This window comes from Zonotrichia leucophrys, chromosome 1A, assembly GCF_028769735.1.
Source record: "Zonotrichia leucophrys gambelii isolate GWCS_2022_RI chromosome 1A, RI_Zleu_2.0, whole genome shotgun sequence".
Taxonomy (NCBI): domain Eukaryota; kingdom Metazoa; phylum Chordata; class Aves; order Passeriformes; family Passerellidae; genus Zonotrichia; species Zonotrichia leucophrys.
The window spans coordinates 29,770,914-29,790,066 of NC_088170.1; the positions used below are offsets into that span (position 1 = coordinate 29,770,914).

The following is a 19,153-nucleotide window of genomic DNA, read 5'->3' on the forward strand; positions in this document are numbered from 1 at the left end:
TATGGAAAGCACTACCAAGGCTAGAATTAACACATTGCGTGTCCAGAAATAAAGAAGCATTTCTTATTTATAGCTGATATAAATTTATTTGTCTTGGATTAACTGCTTCCGGCTCTTTGAGATGCTCTGGTACTTACTCTGCTATTAATGTCACACCCACTGTAAAATGCCTTATATTTTTACAGCTGAAGGTCAATCAAATGAGAATAGGAAACAGTTCCTTTTGTTCTAAAATGTTTATCTTTTTAGTACTTCATAACAAATTATAATTTAAGTAATATTTTAATGTATATTTTGTTCATTTTCATGATAGAATGAGATCAATTTAGAATATAACTGCAACACTGAATGTCAGCTATAATCCAGTAAAAAGAAGAAAACCCCAAAGCAAAAGGTGAAGCGGGCTTATTATCTTGGGTGTAGCGTGCTAAAAAGATCAGAGGTTTAAATACAGTAATAAATGAATGTATGGTTAAGTCAGAAAAAAAAACCAAAAAACCAAACCACACATTAGCAGCTCTGTAATGCCAGATAACCAGAAATTATTACTAGTTATTTTTACAAGTTATGTAGAGCTAGAGATGCACTTTGAGTTTCAGAAGGATTGAAATTGGATGAGAAGCTTCCATTCTAAGAAATAAAAGTGGGCTCCAGAGGAATTTGAGGAATAACATAACATTCAAAACTGAATTTAGCTATACTTAGGTAAAAAGTAAAAAATATCTATGGGATCAATATTGCTGTTCAATAAACAAGAAAAAGAATCTTTAAAGAAATATTTTCTTTATAGCCTCAAAAGACAATCTATATGGGAAGTTCTAGAGACAGAGTATGCATATTATTTAGTAAGGCAGCTGTTGATGAGTCAACTGTGTACTTGTCTGGAGAACTGCTTTCTCTAATTGCTCACATTCATTGGCTACCTTTTTTTTTTTACTGGTTTCAGGTAAAGCAAAGAAAGCTAACAGCAATGTGGCCTTTTGAGACCTAAGAGGATATAACTAAGATTTTTTTCATGAACCCTTGTCTCTGAATGTGCTTATTCAGGTGGTGTGTCTTTGCCAGAGCCATTTATCAATATTCCACTGTAATGTTGCAGAGGAGATTGATGCAATAGCCCTGCTACTGGCAGGACTAAGTCCCATTTATAATTATATGTTTGTATGGATCATGGGGTCATGAAATCAAGTATGCTGTTGGTTGGTGCAGTGCAGTTTACAGTTGATCAATCTTTGGTCATCTGATACCAGGAGGCTTCTTTTACCAACTCCTCCCCATAGAAAATAGCTGGGCTTTGTATGAAATCATTGCCAATGAGTTCATGACTTAGGGTAATTTTATTTTTTTCTTCTCCTTTTTAGCAACTATTTTAACGTATGTTTTCAGAATTACTGCTTTATTTAAGAGCATGCAGAAAGTTTGAGGCAGAAGTTCCAAGAATCATTTGGTAGACGGGAAACGTGCGTGTGTAAACATAGAGATCTGGCTTAAATTTTAGGATTTTTTTTATTTTAATTTGAAATACATATACAAAACAGTTTCATTAGTTGATGTTCTCTGATCCCTGGCTTCTTTCTAAAATAATAAAAAGCAGAACGTTGAAGGTTTTATTTCTTCACACAGGAAGGAAGTATCTGTTCGTATGTTATGGAAGGAAAATATCCTGGTTTGAATTACTCAGCCAGTAGGCCAGAGTTTTACACGCAGTAATTCAGTTGAGCCATTCCTGTTTCTCTCTGTCTGTCATGCTTGGTTTTGGGGTTTTTTAATTGCTTAACTGAAAACTACACTGACAATTCCATCGTTCTGTCAACAAGACAATTGCATTTGGACAGGTGTTCCTGAGGCCAGGGAGAAAAGGAGGGGATGGAGAAGGCAGGAGAAAGAAGCCCAGCTGATTTCAGAGAGATTTGTACTGTATCACCCTCTGCTGTTGCAGATTATTGAGTTTATCAGTAATTAAATAAAACATGGATTTAGGGAAAAATTCTCAGGAAATGTTTACATTGAGATGATGACAGGTGAACCATGAGCTGACATTTGAATTTGCACAGCAGGCTCAAAGGCTGAACTGTGGACTGATGTCAAATAAGTTACTCAAGCCCTTAGCTTCTTGTGATGAAAATTATGACATCTGTTTTCTACAGAGCAGTGTATGTGATAAATTTACAGTGTATGTGTATGTGAAGTATATTTTTTCTCAGTGAATGAATATTTCAATGTTCAACATTGATGACTGTAACTGGAATTACACCCTGTAATATTTATCCTATGTTTTCTTTCTTTTTTTTATTTTTTTTCCCCAAATGTATATATTGTCTGTGCTGGAAAGTTGATTTTGAGAAATGTGTGGCATAACTATACTAGGCATATAGTATAGGCATCTGCTCTGTCTAGCCCAGACTAGTTACTCAGTACTAGGTTGTCTGTTTCCATGTGTCTGTAGCTGTTTCATTGTCTGCAGTTGGGTAATACCAAATCATGTGGACTTCCTACTTCTGGAGAAACAAGCAGCAGAAACTTGGAACAGTCTATACTTCCTATTCCTTCCTTTCTGGTCTCAATGTTTTGTAGCAAAGTGCTGAAACAGAGCCAAGTAATGACACATGGTATCAGTGGCTATCTGTTGTGTCTCAAACAAGTGTGTGGGGAGGAGTACAGAATGCTGGGCTAAGAGATCCCATATGCTGGGGTTTGAAGGAAGAGAAAAATATTTGGATACCATTTTGTACTGCAGATTTCAGTGTTGTATAGGGTGAGTGAAATGAGAGAGAAGAGCAGAAAAACCTTTCCTTATTGGAAACTGATACAAATGTCTTGTCTAAAAGCTTTTTGAATAGTTCACTGTTTTGTGTTGTGGTGGTTTTGCTTTTTCTTATACTGTTATGTAGGTTTCAGTCATTATGATTTTATTCAGTGTTATTTAACATTCTACAAAATCACTACTGTGCAAGCACCTTTCTAAACCATTTGTAAATATCACATTGTAATAGGTCATTAGGCATCAGTCTTCACAAAAAATTGTGTAATATCTTCATTATAAGCTCAGTGTACCCAGTGTTCCATGGAAGGTGAGATTGTGAAACAGCATGGGGGAAACCCTAGCCTTTGACAAAGATCTTCACTTCATTTATGCCCATTGAATAATAGTAGATTTTTACTACAAGTTAAACACCACATCAAATGAAAAATGCATTGCATGTGATTGGGCTAGAGGAATGGGCTTTATCTTTCTAACAGTACAATAAATACTAGTAATTTCACCTGAACCAGTGCTGATACCTTCTTGTATTCATATCAGCCCCCAGCCATTGCCAAAGCCATTCAGAGGCAATTGATGGCAGTAGTGTTTTGTGTCGGTTTGAGTGTGCAATGTCAAACAGGCTGTCCCAGATGACATGAATGATCTGGCCAGCAGATGTTTTACAAAGTATGAGCCTGGTATTTAGTGATATCTTCATGTCTTTCATGTGGACTTTGGAGAATTCCTGCCTACATGCTCCAGAAGGCTGATCTTAAGGCAACCTTTCATCAGCCGTCCATCCTTGTAGCAAACGATCTACAAGGCAGAGCTCACTTTAGCTCTGGTGGATGAAATCTGACAGCACATTTGCTTGACACAGCTCTTACTTCTGTACCATCTAAATATGGTTGTTTTCTTGATGTAAATATGATATGAGCCAAATGCAAAATGTCTAAACTTGCCAAGGTGTCATAAAGCTGAATAAATTAAATATGATGAGTTTTTGGACAATTCTTTACCCTGAGCAGTGACCACTGAATAAATTACCGTTTTCTACACTGAATAAATGTATGGACGTATCTTATTCTCATCAAGAGAAATATCAATATTGATGATTACATGGCACACCAAGTAAGTACTCTCTTTTAAAATCTTCATTTTTAATTTAATTTAAATCATTTTAGTCATATTTTGTCAAAAAGAAAGTCACTTTATAAGTTGCAACCAAGTTTAAAAGAAATCCATTACTGCTCTGTTTATCAAAGGAGATAACACTCCTGCCCTGAGACAGTGTTATTCTTTTTCTGAGGTCGATTATGTAGATTTTTTTAAAATCCCAGCCTTTTTGACAGCTTTTGAAATTATTATTCAGGAGTTTCCTTCTTTTTTTTTTTTTTTTTGCATATCCATGCTCAGGCGCATAGCCATTCTTAATTTTTTGCTTACCTTCCACAGCAGGTAGGTAGCTATTTTATTTTTCTTTCTTCTCAATTTTTCTTTTCTGAGAGGTGAGAAGAATAAGAACTAGCTCATATGTGCTAACTCTTAATAAGTAAACAGTAATTAGAAAAAAAGTTTCCTCATGTCTCCCATCTTTAATTTTCTTATCATATGTCCAAACTAGACCCATATGATGTGTTTTGTTTGCTTTTCTGATAATCCTTCATAATGTGGTTTGTCTCAGCCTGGGAGCTTACGATTGTGAGCTTGTGACAGTGATAGCTGTTTTCTGGCTAGTGCCAGGAAATAAGTGTAGCCCATGGATTAGAAGGTCCCCATAACACTTCTTGTATCTTGACACTCTTATGTATGTCTAGCTCCTGTAATTGCTTATGAATGTCAGATCAGCATCCAGCTTTTCTCTATTGCATGCTGCAAAGAATATGATCTTTTTTCATCAAATTTCACCTGAAGTTACAGTGTTACAGAAAAGCAGAAAAGTGTCTATTGAAAACTTCATTAGATCCATACCCTTCTTTTAAAAAGGGGGGAAAAAACTCTCTCCTAAGCAATATATTGGAGGATCAACCCTTTTTCCATGAGTGTTTATCAATAATCCCTTGCTATGTCCCTCTTGCTTCGGCGGCTGTGTTAGTGGGTTGCATGCCATTCATACTCTGGCATCTGCAGATGCATACAACTTCCACCTTTTTCAGCAGTGCTGCTTATCTCATTTTCTAATTGTCTCAGATAGTCTGGGCTTAGGAGTAGGTTGTTGCAGTCAGTACCTGAAAAAATAAACACAACCCCAGCTACTAAAGGCTGTTGCTAACACTCCCAGCTTCACAGCTCATGCAGGATGTGTGCTGGTTGCTTTCTCACCTTCCACCATGAGATCTCAGTTCTTCCTACCACCTGAAATGCTGTTAAGTTTTAAATCTATCTTCATCGCTTGTCTCTATTCAGTTCTTGGTTAAATAGCCAGATTCAAACAAATACTTCCCAAAAGATAGCCTACTAGTGATGCATGGCACTACAGATATATAATTTGGAACCTACAGGTAGCAAATGGTGTATAGTATTTTTCTAAATTACATTTAGCTTCTCTGACATACCAAAGGATAGCAATATCATTAATTCCTAATCTTATATCTCTAAAAGCAAAGTCAGTATCAAAATTGAATAAGCTACGCAAGCAATGGAAAAATGTAAGTGGAAAAAAAAAAGCTTTAGTTCTTTGAAATTTCTATTCACTACTGTAGTCTCAAAGGAAATTTGTTCTAAGCCAAAAGCATCATTATAAGTGGAATCAATAACACAGTCATAAGTTTTTCTCAATGAGTACATCTCCATCTGGAGTCTCTTGAAAGCTGAGCTAAGGATCTCTAATCATTGAATACGTCTTCCCTAAATTCTTTAATTTTTGTGTAGTATTGAAACTGACATTTTGGTAGCTATAGGTTGTGTTTAAAATATCTAGTTAAATGTCTAATATTTAGTATGTCCACATACATTGATTTCCATTGAAAAAGATTTTTTAGTAGTCCCTATATACAAATTTCAAGAGCTAACCTATTTGATCTGTCTGTGTTCTGTGAGAAGAAGGTATTGATTCCGTGAATATTGTTCTTGAGTAAAATTGCAGCTCTTATATGGGGGACCAAAGAGGAACGTGAGGTGTCAGCCTCTGTGATCCTCTGCACTTGAATCTCTGCATGTCTCATTGCCTGGAGCTTGAAATCCTTTGGGTTTAGAAGAAAGCATCTGTTATCCAATTGCAGCACAGCTTAACTCCCCTGAACATATGCAGGTCCAAGGGAACAGATAGGATGCATCCAAGGGGGTTGAACAAACTGCCTGGTATCATTTGGAGGTTACTCTCTATCATCTTTGAAAGATCACAGCAACTGGGGAGGTTACTGGTGACTGGAAAAGGGCAGACGTTGCACCCATCTTCAAAAAATTGAAAAGGAAGATCCAGGGAACTAGAAGCCACCAACATTATCTCACTTTCTGAGAATGCTTGGAGTAAAGAGATTCAGAAGCCATTTCTAAAGCCATGAAAGAAGGTGATTGTGAGAATCTAGCATGGGTTTACCAAGGACTCGTCATCTTCATTGTTTTCTGGCACAAGGTGAATGGGTGTTATGAAGTATTATGAATAAGAAGTGTGCAGTGCATATTGCACGCCTTTATTTGAGCAAGGCTGTTAACTATCTCCCAGAGTGTTATTCCCTAAATTTATTGAGATGTAGGCTGGAAAAGTGGACAGTAAGGTCATTGGCAAATTGACCGGACTACCAGGCACAAATAGTTGCATTTTGTGGTGCAAAATTACACAGTCGTAATTACTGGTGGACAGTAATTAATGGAGCCCATCATGGATGGTAGGGGGACCAAAACAGTAAAAAATTGAAACAGCTACCTGTTTGATGGAACAGAATGCAATCTCAGGAGTGCAGATGATGCTGCATTGAGGGCTGTGGTTGGCATGGTGGAGGATCAGGGTGTTCTTAAGAGCAGCCTGCCCAGGCTAGATAGACAGGCTGAGCAGAGCCTCATAATGTTCAACAAGAACAAGTGCAAAGTGCAATATATGGGCAATACTGCTGGCTAGGGTCTAATTTCCTAGGAAGCAGTCCCACAGAAAAGGATGTGTAGTCATAATGGAATTTCCATGTAATGCTTTAGTTTCTAACAGTGTATACCAAGAATGGTGAAAAACCCCAAACACCTCATATGCTATAATACAGTCTTAATTTAACTAAAAACGATTTAATTTTATGTCTAGTTTGTCCTGGAATAGTGAGCTAAGGAATTCTAAATGCTAAATACTGTCATACTACTCACTGTAGTATTTATAGTATATTTTGAAAAATACTTAAAAACTTTTTTTTATATAGAAATAGGAGTAGCTTTGATCATTTAATGAACCAGGAAAACATCCCAAAGAATCAGCTTCTTTCCAAAGAGTATCATTACATGCCCCAAAAGATTTAAGGCGTTGAGAATACAGGCATGAATGAACAAATTTCAAATTGCAGATTCATTTATGGATAATTTATTTCAAATAGAAGAGACAGTGCTAGAGACATATAAGGAAGACAATGTAAGTGAAGCTGAGAGATGGTTTAGATGTATCTCTTGAGAAGTGAGGATTTTGTAGTGTAGTTAGACGTTGGTTAACATAAATTGCAAAAAAATATTTGTTTATAACTTAGCCCTTCTTTCCTCTTTAGTTTCCAAAACCTATTTTTGTTCTTGTTTCTGCAATAGGGACTTTTGAGCAAAAAGGAAAACTTGTCTTGAAATTGAATCTAATCTTTCATGTGACCTGAACTTTGAAACATGATAAAGGTTAAATGACTATAAACTTTTGATTAGTCTATTTTTTATTACCCTGTGCTTCTGCATGACTTCCGTTCTTCAGACAGAACTGCAAGCTGAAGCACAGCTTTATTTCTATTGTGTTTTAGTATTCATTATCTAAGCTGCATAAAACATTTTGGGTCATGTTCCTTCAAAATTCTTTGAATGCGCAGTATTTAAGGGGTAGGGTTGAGGGGTTCCTTGGCTGGTATTTTTTTTTTAGTCTTTAGCTCATTGCCCCTTGAAAGTTTTGTTTCTTTGTTTTTCATGGAAGTAGGAAAGCTTCAGAAAAGGTTTATAGAGACATAGCAGCAAAAATCTGTGTAATGTGCCAGAGTCAGAGAGGAAAAGTCCATTTAAATGGGATAAACAATATCTGGGGTCTTAGACCCATTTTGAGGAGTGGATTGAAGGTTCCAGGAGCTTGATATTTATTGGAATGGGTGGAAGTTTATATCTCAAAAGACTTTTCAAGCATACATTTCTGATGCTTACTTGAATCATGTCTAACCTCTGAAGTTCAGGTTACCATTTACCCATCTGTATTTTTTATTCCTGTATTCAAAGAAAAAACACAGATCTTCCTTTGAATGCTGTCAGGAATAAGATAAAAATGCGTTTTTAGAAAAGTTTAAAGTCACCTCGGTTGTGAATGACTGGCGTGAAATACAGTAAGATTCCTATTTTTGGAGAGTTAATTGTGTATGTAGACATTTAGCCTTTTATTTGAATGAAAACTTTCATGGTCCTTGAAATTTTCATTGTTCATTTACTTTTCCACAATAAATTCCTCTCATTTTATTTGCATTTGTGTTAACACATTGGTACATGTATTAAATGTAAATATATATATTTATATATAAATATATGCATTAGAATTTTAGAGAACAGCTAGTTTTCCAAGCTTATTAAAAAATTACATTTGGGTAAGACATTCTAGAATAAATTTTTCTTTAATGTTTTTGTTAACAGTATGTGATTTTTCCAGTAATTATCAATTTATCCTTAGAAATGGACAACTCCTCATTTTCCTACAAGAATGTACTCTAATAATTAACCAGTTTTTTTAAGTCTATAAAATCTCTTGAGGTCAATTAATCCTTGCAATGTTTCTCTGGAATTCATGTGATACTCACTACTTTTTTTGGCCTGAAACTTTGTTTGGTTTTAGCAGTCATAAGAATGCAGCTGTACCCGGATTTCTTTTCTAATGTATATATATTGTCCAATATAAAAACAGGGTTAAAAAGAAGCATTGCCAAAGGTTAAAATAACCTTTATTAGGGTGCTAACCTATTTATCTTTAGCACATAAAATATGTAAAAAATACTGGGAGGTAAACTCAGAGAAAAGGAATGTTTTTCCTTCTGCTTGAAGTTCAGATATATATTTACTGTAAAATGTGTATCCTCTAAACTAACTAATTAAAAAGATTCTATAATTTTTATAATGTTGTTAAGTGCATTTACATGTAGATTTAAAATGGTAGAGTTCAGACTGAATTTTTGTAGTACTGCAAGTAGAATAATATTGCAGCTAATAGAAGATTCAGTTGAGAAAGTTTGTATCTGACGTTTTCTTAGCTTTGGAAGTTATTTATAAAGTCTTGATCTGAGCTGATGTTCAACTTCCTAACATTGAGCTAAGCTTTACACATGAACTTGAGTTTCACAGAAAAACTAGTCCATAGAGTAATCTGATTCCTCAAAGGAATGGATGAAAGAAAAGGCTAAATACACAAATGTATTCAGATCTTTAATTTCAAAGGAAGTTTTCAATCACAGTCTATCAACAATATACAAAAGAGCATAGAAAAGTGATCTGGTTCTTCTGTTTCAGCTATAAGAGCTAAAAATTCATAATTTCTTAAGAAATTTGTTAAAACTTATTTAGGATTTAAGAGAAGAATTTACCAGCAAATACTCTGGCCTTGGCAGAAAAAGGTTTAGTTTAAAAAGAGATGAAATATGTTTTCCTGGACTAGCATGATATTTAAATGAAGTATCCTACAAAGTGAAATATGTTTGCCAGGAACCAAGAGAGAAAGTTACAGCTTTCTGCCAGATGAAAGACAGTTCAGTGGCTGGCTGTGAGCAGCTAGAGGGTTAACCTTCAGCATAAGATCCCTCGGCCTCACCACTCCCCCTCCCACTCTGAGCAAGTATTTAACCTAGAGGATGTTTAACCTAGAGGAAAAGTTGTTCTTCATGTGGAATGTATTGCCCCAAAATAATTTTTGTAAGTTTATTTAAAAGAGTCATAGAAGGATGTTGAAAGTTTTGCCTTTCATTTGTCTTTGCTTTTACCTTTTTTATTGTCTTGCAGTGAACCAGACTTTAACTGCACTATTTAAATATACTCACTAAAAATCAGAAGTTAGGGACATCACCAGCCTGATGAACTTTATTCAAATTTGTATTCTATAGAGAAGACTTAATGGAAATATTAATTCTGATTCATTTATTGGTTTTCTCTAATAACATTGTATTCTTATTGAAAACAAATTTGAATGTGAAGAGGGCAGATACTTTGTAATATCTGGTTGAAAAAGGGCCATTCCTACCAAGGATGATGCTAATGGCCTACCTTGCATAGGGGAGCAGAAGTACAGAAAAACATATTGGATAAAACCAGGCAGATGAACTGGAAAGAAGAGTGAATCTTTTCTCAAAGCAGAGGATTCTGCACCCTATTTCTATGAAATTCTAATGTGGAAATACTGTTTCTGGTAGAGGATTCTTTTTCTTTTTTCCTTGCCATTCTTCCTGTTCGGTTATAATGATCAGAAGCCAGTCATTACTCTTAGTTCATGGGATGTTTTGGATGTTAGCTTGCTTCTGCTTGTCTACATTTTTGTGTAATTTACTTGTTTTTATCTTAAAATACCATATAATCAAAAACACCACATAAATATCAATTTTTTTTCCTGACTAAACCATCACTGTCCTGAAAACAGTGAATGAATCAATAAGGAGATGAAAGATGAAAGGAAAGAGGTATAAAGAGTTAGTTTTCCCTGATTTTCAAAGATAGTTTCACTGTTTTCTTACGTGGTGATTTTGAGGTCTGCCATGCTTGGAAACCTGGGGTAGCTTCAGCTCCCATGGTGTCCAACATGATGTCCTTTTGAAGTTAATCTACACCACTTCAGCAGTTGCATCCTATGAGTCATATACATGATTTTCATTCTTTCTAGGTTGATATAGAGATGACATGGCAAACATGCTGGCCAGATAGTTACGCTTGTAATTAGAAAATAGGTAACTGTTTAGGGTGAGGAATATTTGCCTAGATTTTAGCTGGAAGTCCTTACACCACCAGTTTTCAAGGTCTAAAAGAATGTACTAAAGGAAGGACTGTCCTCATCATATCCAACTTTTTTCATTCTTTCCTTAAGCAGCTGCTGCTGAACTCTTCTGGAAGCAGAGTACTAATGAAGTTGGATATTTGCTCTGACTAGAACAGAGTTGTTAGATGTCAAATGCTGGCCTTTCTTTTCAGCCTGTATTGTTAATGCCTTTTTGCATCCTCTGCTTCAAACCATAGTGCAGTTTCAGGAATTGGTTTGGTTTCTATTATGCTCTTGTGATCCTCCTTGATCTCAGAAAGATGAAAGGCAATGTGTGATGGCATTATTCACAGTTTGGACAGTTACTAGTGGAAGTGCTTCAAAGCCTGAGTGTAAGTTTGACAATGTCCTGAGAACTGTTTTTGTTCATGGTGTGAATATGATTCAGAACAGTCCTAATTACGTGTACAGTCATGATATATTATAAAAGATTACTTAGCTCCAGAATGTAATCCAGAGTATATAAAAGATGCCTTGGATTAGATTTTGTAAATAACGTTTGCACTAAAACTTGACTTTTGGGCAGCTCACTCAGACCCAATTAAAGTTAGCAGAACCATTCTCACTCACTTTGTTCATTGTAGGATTGAATTCTGTTTCTGAGACTACAGAAGTTCAATGCTTGATGTAAATAGTCATTGCATTTTGCAAAGGAAACAATTGAGTAAATACTGGAAAAATGAAGGAGGAACAAAATTAAGAGGCTATATAGAAAATGCCATGAAAAATATCCCTAAACCTCCAGAGTTTGGTAATGAGCTGCACAATGAAAGGAGGAAACCTGTAATAGTAGTGTCTCAAAGGATTAAAAATGCATTTTGAATCAGGATAAAAAGTTATTGCTCCTGAGGGATAAGTGGAAATAGATAATAATATTAAAGTTTCATTATTAAAATTCAGAAAGAAAATCCTAATGCCAAATAGATTCACACCTCATTCTTCCTGAAGAGCAGTATCATGCACAATTGGATTGTGTTTTAAAATTTGTTTCAAATCGGTTAACAAAAAAAAAAAAAAAGTGCAGAAAAAAAATAGAAAGCTCTATGTACGTTTTGTGTGTTTATGAAACTTGAAACCTAAAGTAATTAATACAGGCCTTTTTGAAACAATCCTAGAAATAAAGTATAGGGGATACAAAAGCATAAAAGATATCTTCAGGTGAACTAATATGTGTTAAATAAACTGTGTATTATTTGCACATATGAGTAAAGCCACATTGTATACTGCATATTCAGGAAATTATTTAATTTGGCTTTACAAATAAATACAAGTATAGCACACCTATAGCTGTTTGTATAGACCGTACAGTCAAAACCTGACATTTTATTTGCTTTTTAATTCATCTCAGATTGTTGTTTTTTAATCTTAGTGAACAATATCTGTACAAACAGATCTAGTTTTAAGCCTTAGGTGTTGGTAAATCTGTCATAAACTTTTCATTAGGACTCTATAGGGAAGGTGTGGGCAACTGATTCTTGAGCTTAGTGCTGTGAAAATGTCCAGGCAAAACATAGTGGGAGTGTTTGAAAATCCATTGTGTTTATTTTTGTGGACAAAACAAACTTCAGTGTGGTATATTTTTATGATATGCTGTACATTTATAGGACTAAAAGATGTACTTAATGGTAAATAAGCTGTGTTTTTTTACTGTTGTGCATGTTTATACCTTTGATTCATACTTTTATCTTTTTACTGATATTTCTTTTCAACACTTAGGACACTGAATTACATTTTATAGGCTACAAAAGAAATAAAACCACTAGTAGTACTAAATTAATAAATGGCAAACACTGGGCTAGGAAAATATTAGTGAGACAAGTTTCAATATAAATACTAAGAGTTTAATTGGGTTGTGGTGCAACTATAAAGCAAAAGGATTCAATCAATGTACTGCTAAGGGATTCTTGTTCCAAAAAAATTGGCTACATCTTTGGAGTGTTATTTCTCTTTGGGATTTTTGTTTTGGTTTCGTTGTTTGTTTGTTTGGGGGGTTGTTAGGTTTTGAGGGTTTTTTGGTTTTTTTTTTTTTGTTTTGTTTTTTGGGTTTTTTTGGGGTTTTTTTACAAAATACTTCATCAGAGAAGTAAAAATTCAACTAGCCAGCATGGAGGCTTGGCCTGAAATTTGATATTAGAGTTTGGTTAATATTCACTGCTACTGGAAGACCTTTAAGTTCTCAGGTCAATGGACACATCACTGTGCACACAGATTAGGTTGATGGACATTTAAATTGTGCAAGAAATAGAAATCTACCTCTCTCCAACCTGTAGTGATTCTTTTGCAAATAAAGGAGGAAGAAAAATTTCCAAAGTTTTCTATTTTCATATACCTGTATATACCAGCACTGTTGAGTGGATTGTAGGCCCAGTCTTGAAAAATAAGTGAAAAATTCTCATCTGAAGAATTAAAAATGTGATTTGCATAGTGCAATTGAAAAGTAAATTTAAAGAGGACAAGGAGGAATAATATCTATTTTCAGTGGAAGTTTTCAATCAGATGTTGTACCTTTTTCATAGCTTTTCTTTTTGACCATTTTGCTGGAATTGTTGTAGCTTTGTCTCTGCTGAGATATGAACTTGTCTGTCTTCTATGTTCAAATAGTACCAATGTCACATATTTAATTCATCACCTCTGGTATTTCATTTACTAAAGTCTGCTTTCTGGAATTTTTATTTTTTTAAATGACAGTTGTGTGAATCAACCACTCAGTGGTTATCAGAATAAGAGTAATCACATCACTGAGGAGAGATAAATTAGTGGGTTGTAGATAACTGTTAAATTTAAAGAATGTGATACATTTTATTTGTTGCATGCCTCTGCAGTTTATTTGTATAGATTTCTTAAGATACACAGCTTCCCAAGAGAGGAGGTATATTAAAATGGATAATGTTATGTATTTATCATGAATTGAAATGTTAAGGAGTGGAAGAGTGGTTATCTGTTAATAGTGAGGGCATAGAATTTTTCCAGATTTATTAAATAAAGGAATGAAACCCAAAACACACTGTAATCAAATAACAGGGAATTCCAGATGCAGGGAATCAATCAGATGTAGGAATTCATCCCTTTTAACACATGAAAATAAAATCAAACATTATTTTTCAAATCTTGGTCAGAATGGAAGCAGAAAGAGTGATCTTAGAGCCACCAAATCATCTGACCAGTACCTGAACTAACCCTTCAAAATACCTGGAATATGATTCTTTTGCCTCCCAGAATTTCAAAGGCCTTGGAAGATCTTGTTCACCAATCTAAAGCTGTACAAAGTCCTGTTTCCACAAACTACACAGTAAGGTATCCAAACTTAGCATCATTTCTCAGGATGAGAAATCAGTAAAATCTGAAATATTTTATGAATGGGAGAAAGATAGTCCAGTTTTATAAGTAGATATTTCCAAAAGAATGAGCCCCAGGCTCTTTGCTGTTGAAGTAAGAAGAACCTGAATGACTGAGCCCTGTAAGTCAAGCCAGATTCTTCAGTGATATTTGCTTACTGTGTGGGAGTGATGTGATTCTCTAACTTATCAGAATATATTGAAAAGACATCATAAAAAACCTCAAGGATCTATAGGAAAACCAAGTCATATACAGGTTGGGTTTGAAACAAAGTCTAGAGTTTATTTTTATGAAAGAAAATGGAATTCTACCTTAAAGTGCGAAGAACACCAGTTAGCAACTAATTCTGTCACCCTTCTTTATTCCAGCAATTATTTCAGTTTCCCATTTAATCCATTACATCAGAAATAAAACTACTTAATTGAAGCATATAGCATTATATAGCATTTACTTTTTAACCCCAAATTTCAATGAAAATTACTCACCACTTCAGTTCAACAAAAACAAGTTTGACAGAATCAGGCACCTACATCCAGGACTTGAAATAGTCAGAAACAGCACAAAAAGCTCTTCATACTCCTTATGCCTTTAAGTATCTTAGGTCTGTATTTTTTTCAAAGTTTGGCAGTCTTTTATAATAACTTGGGTTTACTAACAAAGTTGGCAAAAAATTACAGTAATTTGAGAAAGAGGGGTTGCATCTTATGCAAAACCAAAACTCAAAAAGGACCTCCACAATCTACAAATATTGTTGATTTGTTTAAAATAAAACAGTACAGCGCAGCATCTCCAAAGGTGCTTTTAGTCTGATTGCTCTGCAGGTGGCAGTTCTGACGTACAACTTGAAAAGATGTAGAAAGTATATAAGACAATTTAAAAGAGATTTTGCAAGAGTTATCAAAACTAAACTGATTTTATCAGTGCACTATTTGACTTTGCTCATTCATGCAGGCTGCATTAGAGAAGGAATGGCTAACTCTAGATTCCACCCGTTTCCCTTCAAAAACACTCCTGCTCTCAGACCAGCTGCACTGGCCAAAGGTAACATGTCACAGAAACAACTTAGTCTTCAGTCTTTATTCATTCTTTAAGGATATGCTATTCTGAGGTGATTAATATGACAATTTAGTGACTTAAAAACACAATTACTTTTAGAAGTCTCAGACTTCCTCCTCATCTCCAGATGCAATTTTTCTTTTAGGTTTTCTTTCATTTGCTTTTTTTTTCTTTATTTTGGATTTATTTCAACATTTTACTTCACAGTAGCACAAAAAAAGATGATATGCTTCATCTGCACATTTGGCAATGGATTAAAAATTGCTAGTTGACAAACTACTTTAAAAATACTAAGATCTGCATTATATGACAACAGCTGAATGTTTTCAGAACAGCTAAAGGTCATTGAACTGTAATGTCTGCTAGATAAACTCTGAAATTTTGGCTTTTTGTTTTTGTAGAGCTTTGTATTCTTATAACAAGCATAGTATTACTAATGTTTTGTTTCCTACAATTAAGAGAAAAGAGTCTTAAAAATATACAATTTATTGTATTTGGGGATATATGTAACTAAAGTCCCCTTTTTCTCCTATTCAGTTAGTTGAAAGTAAGGTCTGTAATGGGCATATCAACATTAAGAATCTTTTTAGTTATAGTGATAAACTCTGCAAGCCCTGGTGCAGGTTTTCCTGCACATTTTAAACTCAAACTTATGGGGACAATCAGCTGCATTCCTTTTCTTTCTCTTAGAAGTTTTCTAGGCCTTCAGATTCCAGTGAACATTCAAATAGTTTGCCATTAGCACCACAAGAAGTTTGGCAGTGTGCTAACAGACCACATTCATACTCAGCAGAAAAATACCATTTTCATAGCAGGTAAGTTAAATTATATTGTTTTAAACTGTATTTAGTTCATTTGGATTTGACAAAAATAAAAAGGAGAATAAGAAGCTATTTTCTGATGCTTTTGCTCCTTTTGGTGAATGTGATATTACTGGAGTTAAAATGTATTTACTTTCTAAAACCAAATGTATTGAATTCGGTTGTTATTTTTCATTGACTACTATAAGTAGGAATATATATGTGTAGTTTTATTTATTTAGGTTTGACTATAAATCATAAAACTTCTATTTCTTCTTATATGTTATGAAATAGATGTTGAAATAGAGATCTTTAAGACTAGATAAAGATTAAAAGGGATTTCTTAAACAGCTGCATTCTGTGAACGGACTGAAATATGCTTCAAGTAATTGAAATGTAAACATTTCAAATTGATGGCAGACTTTTATTACTCTCAAAGATAAAACCTTCATGGAGTATTAAAAAGGATTTTTTTGGTATCATTTCCAAGCTTCAAAAGTGCCTTTAAAAGGCACAAACAAGTTGCAGAATAAAAAAGGCTGCAAAATACTGTAATCCCAGACCCTTTCATATTTACTTACCTTTCAGTACAGCTCTCATACTTTGTTTCCAGAGCAGGGAAGGAAACAGTGTCACAGCTTCCTAACTGTAAAGAAAAAAAGGAGTTTTTATTTGTGTCAGAAAAAGAAGAGAAAATATCAGAAGAATGGTATGTTAAGCTCTTTTATTTACACAATGACTTCCAAGAATAGGTATTGTATAGTTGGCTGTTGTTGATTACTTTCTTTAAGTTCCACTTTTGAAGAATCTCTGCTACCAAAGTAAAAATTATTGTAATTATTTTTGTGTCTAGGAAGCTATCTTAATAAGTTGCAATAATGTAATGTTAAGATAGGAATTGCAGGTATCTCTGTAACTCAGTACTGTGGATCAGCACTACACAGCAGTATTCTTTTTGAAAAGTGTATTATACAATAATATGCAGCTGGTGTAACATAATACATGTGAAATATTTAGTAAGCTATTTTCTTCCCTTAGGGGTTTTAAGGATATTTCTACTGCACAGTTAATGCTGAAGAGGGCCCATAAAATGCAACCTAAAAAATACAGTAATAAAAGTTTAGGTAAGTCAACAGTTAAAATAATGGTTATACTGATGTAATTTTTCCATTCTTAAAATAGTATTTCTCTTTTAAAAACTTTGCTTGTACAACATTAAACATTAATTTGAATAAAGATGGAGTGTGATTCGGTAAAAACAACTCAGTTTAAATCAGCATATTTAGATTTGAAAAACTATTCTACTGGATTTTGAAGTTGAATATTTGACAGCTATGGTAAGCAGAAATTTTGTTTCTTCCTGTTCATGTATCTCGTCTTCTAGATGTGGAATTTGTATTTCTGGGTTTTGTGTTTCGTATATTTTCTTCTTCAGAAAATCTTAGGTTAAAAATTTTGACTTATGCAAGAACTATTTATAGAAACAACAGTTTGATATATTTGAAAGTACATCATTAAATATTTTAAATTATATACTTAGTGTGGAAAGAGATAAAGCTTATTCAGCTTCTCATCCAATTGTGTTCTGGTTCTTCTCAGGTACTTCTAATGTCAATGAACCTTTTTTAGAGGTTGTTACTATGAGATGCTAATAGAAATGTTGCTGGAATATATTAATAAACATATTAGTCAAATATTGATAGTACATGAAATATTTAAGACCCTAGGTGACAATAGGACCGCACACTAAATGGTCTTTGGAAAATGCACCCTTATTTACTTATATTTTTGTATCACAAGCAACACTCTTCTGCATAACTTTGCAAAACTCTTCTGTATTAAGTGTTGAAAATATTGAAACATGTTTTGCTCTTTGAAGGGAAAAAAAAACAGCCTACAGATATATCTAGACGATATTTTTTCTGTAATTTTTTTCTGCTTTAAATATCATAACTATGACTAAGACTAAATAGGATAAAAATTATCTATAATTTTAAAAAATAAGAAAAGGGATAGGTGAAAAAAGACATATAATCTGCAAATCATGCTTTGTGGAAATGAGAGTATATGGATAAGAAGTTGAAGTTCATATTTTGAAATCTTCATAGCTTTCCATGGTGCCCTACCATCTTACCTTATTAAAAAAAAAGTAATAAGTGTTTGGTGTGCAGCTGAGGTTTTATATATATATATTCCATTTTTGGGCCTCTCTATAATTTTTCAATGAGTAAAACTGATTAGGTTATATCTTCTTTTCTCCATATTCTGTCTGTCTTATGTTAGTAATTAATCCAGTCAGTGATGTTGGATTGAGCATATCAAATTTGCTGTCCTATTTTTGTTGTAGTTCTAATGGATTTCATGGGTATGTTTATGTTCACTTTGTTCAGATTATTCAACATGATGTATGGGTGTTGAGCTTTTTAATGTAGTGCTTGGAATATTCTCAAAGTACATTACTAGTTTAAAAAAAAATCGAAAAACCTTTTGCTCAATGTTTTTATAGTTTCAAATTTTCTCCTCTTGACACATAGAATTTTTTTGTCTTGCTGGCTATTACATCAAGCACAAAAATAACCTGTGTATATAATTTGCCTGTATGATTTTCTCTGTCAGTCATTAAAATCACAGTGTTTTTTTCAGATGAACAGAAAGCATAGTTTCCAGTATCAACAAATGTGGCTGAAAATATTTCACTCCATCCCATTTCAGTAAAAAGGTTATCAAGCTGACCATTCTTTCTCATACAGCACACTGACAGTTGACTGGCCTTGGTCTGTAAGGAAATTATTAATGGAAATTGATAATGGAAATTATAATTCAAAACAAGTATTTCCATTTTTAATTAATCTTAAAGCTATGATCTTATACTAAAAAAAAATTATCCTGATCAAATATTCTCCATGTGAGAAGAATCTCTACATATATAATTATGTTTTCCATCCGGTACATTCTCTGAAAGAGGTCAGAGTAAATCAGGGTCTTTTTGAGGGTCTGGTGGAAGAGAGGGACTTTTCAACGCTTAAATTAGAGTGAATACACCTTATCCTGAGGCTAGCC

The 19,153-nt window shown here is 34.0% G+C and overlaps 1 protein-coding gene across 3 annotated transcripts in view; it reads left to right on the top strand.

Moving 5' to 3' along the window:
- LRRIQ1 (leucine rich repeats and IQ motif containing 1) overlaps positions 1–19,153 on the top strand; it is a 103,129-nt gene that overhangs the window by 36,540 nt on the left and 47,436 nt on the right. For 2 of the 3 annotated variants that reach the window (XR_010438659.1, XM_064702023.1), the window contains exons 18-21: positions 15,189–15,278; positions 15,984–16,108; positions 16,707–16,802; positions 17,132–17,217. Coding sequence is in view for 2 of the 3 variants with exons in the window: in XM_064702023.1 (XP_064558093.1) it covers positions 15,189–15,278; positions 15,984–16,108; positions 16,707–16,802; positions 17,132–17,217 (397 nt within the window). In the remaining variant the exon portion in view is untranslated. The remainder of the gene's footprint in view (positions 1–15,188; positions 15,279–15,983; positions 16,109–16,706; positions 16,803–17,131; positions 17,218–19,153) is intronic. The other variant, XM_064702024.1, reaches the window with a different exon arrangement.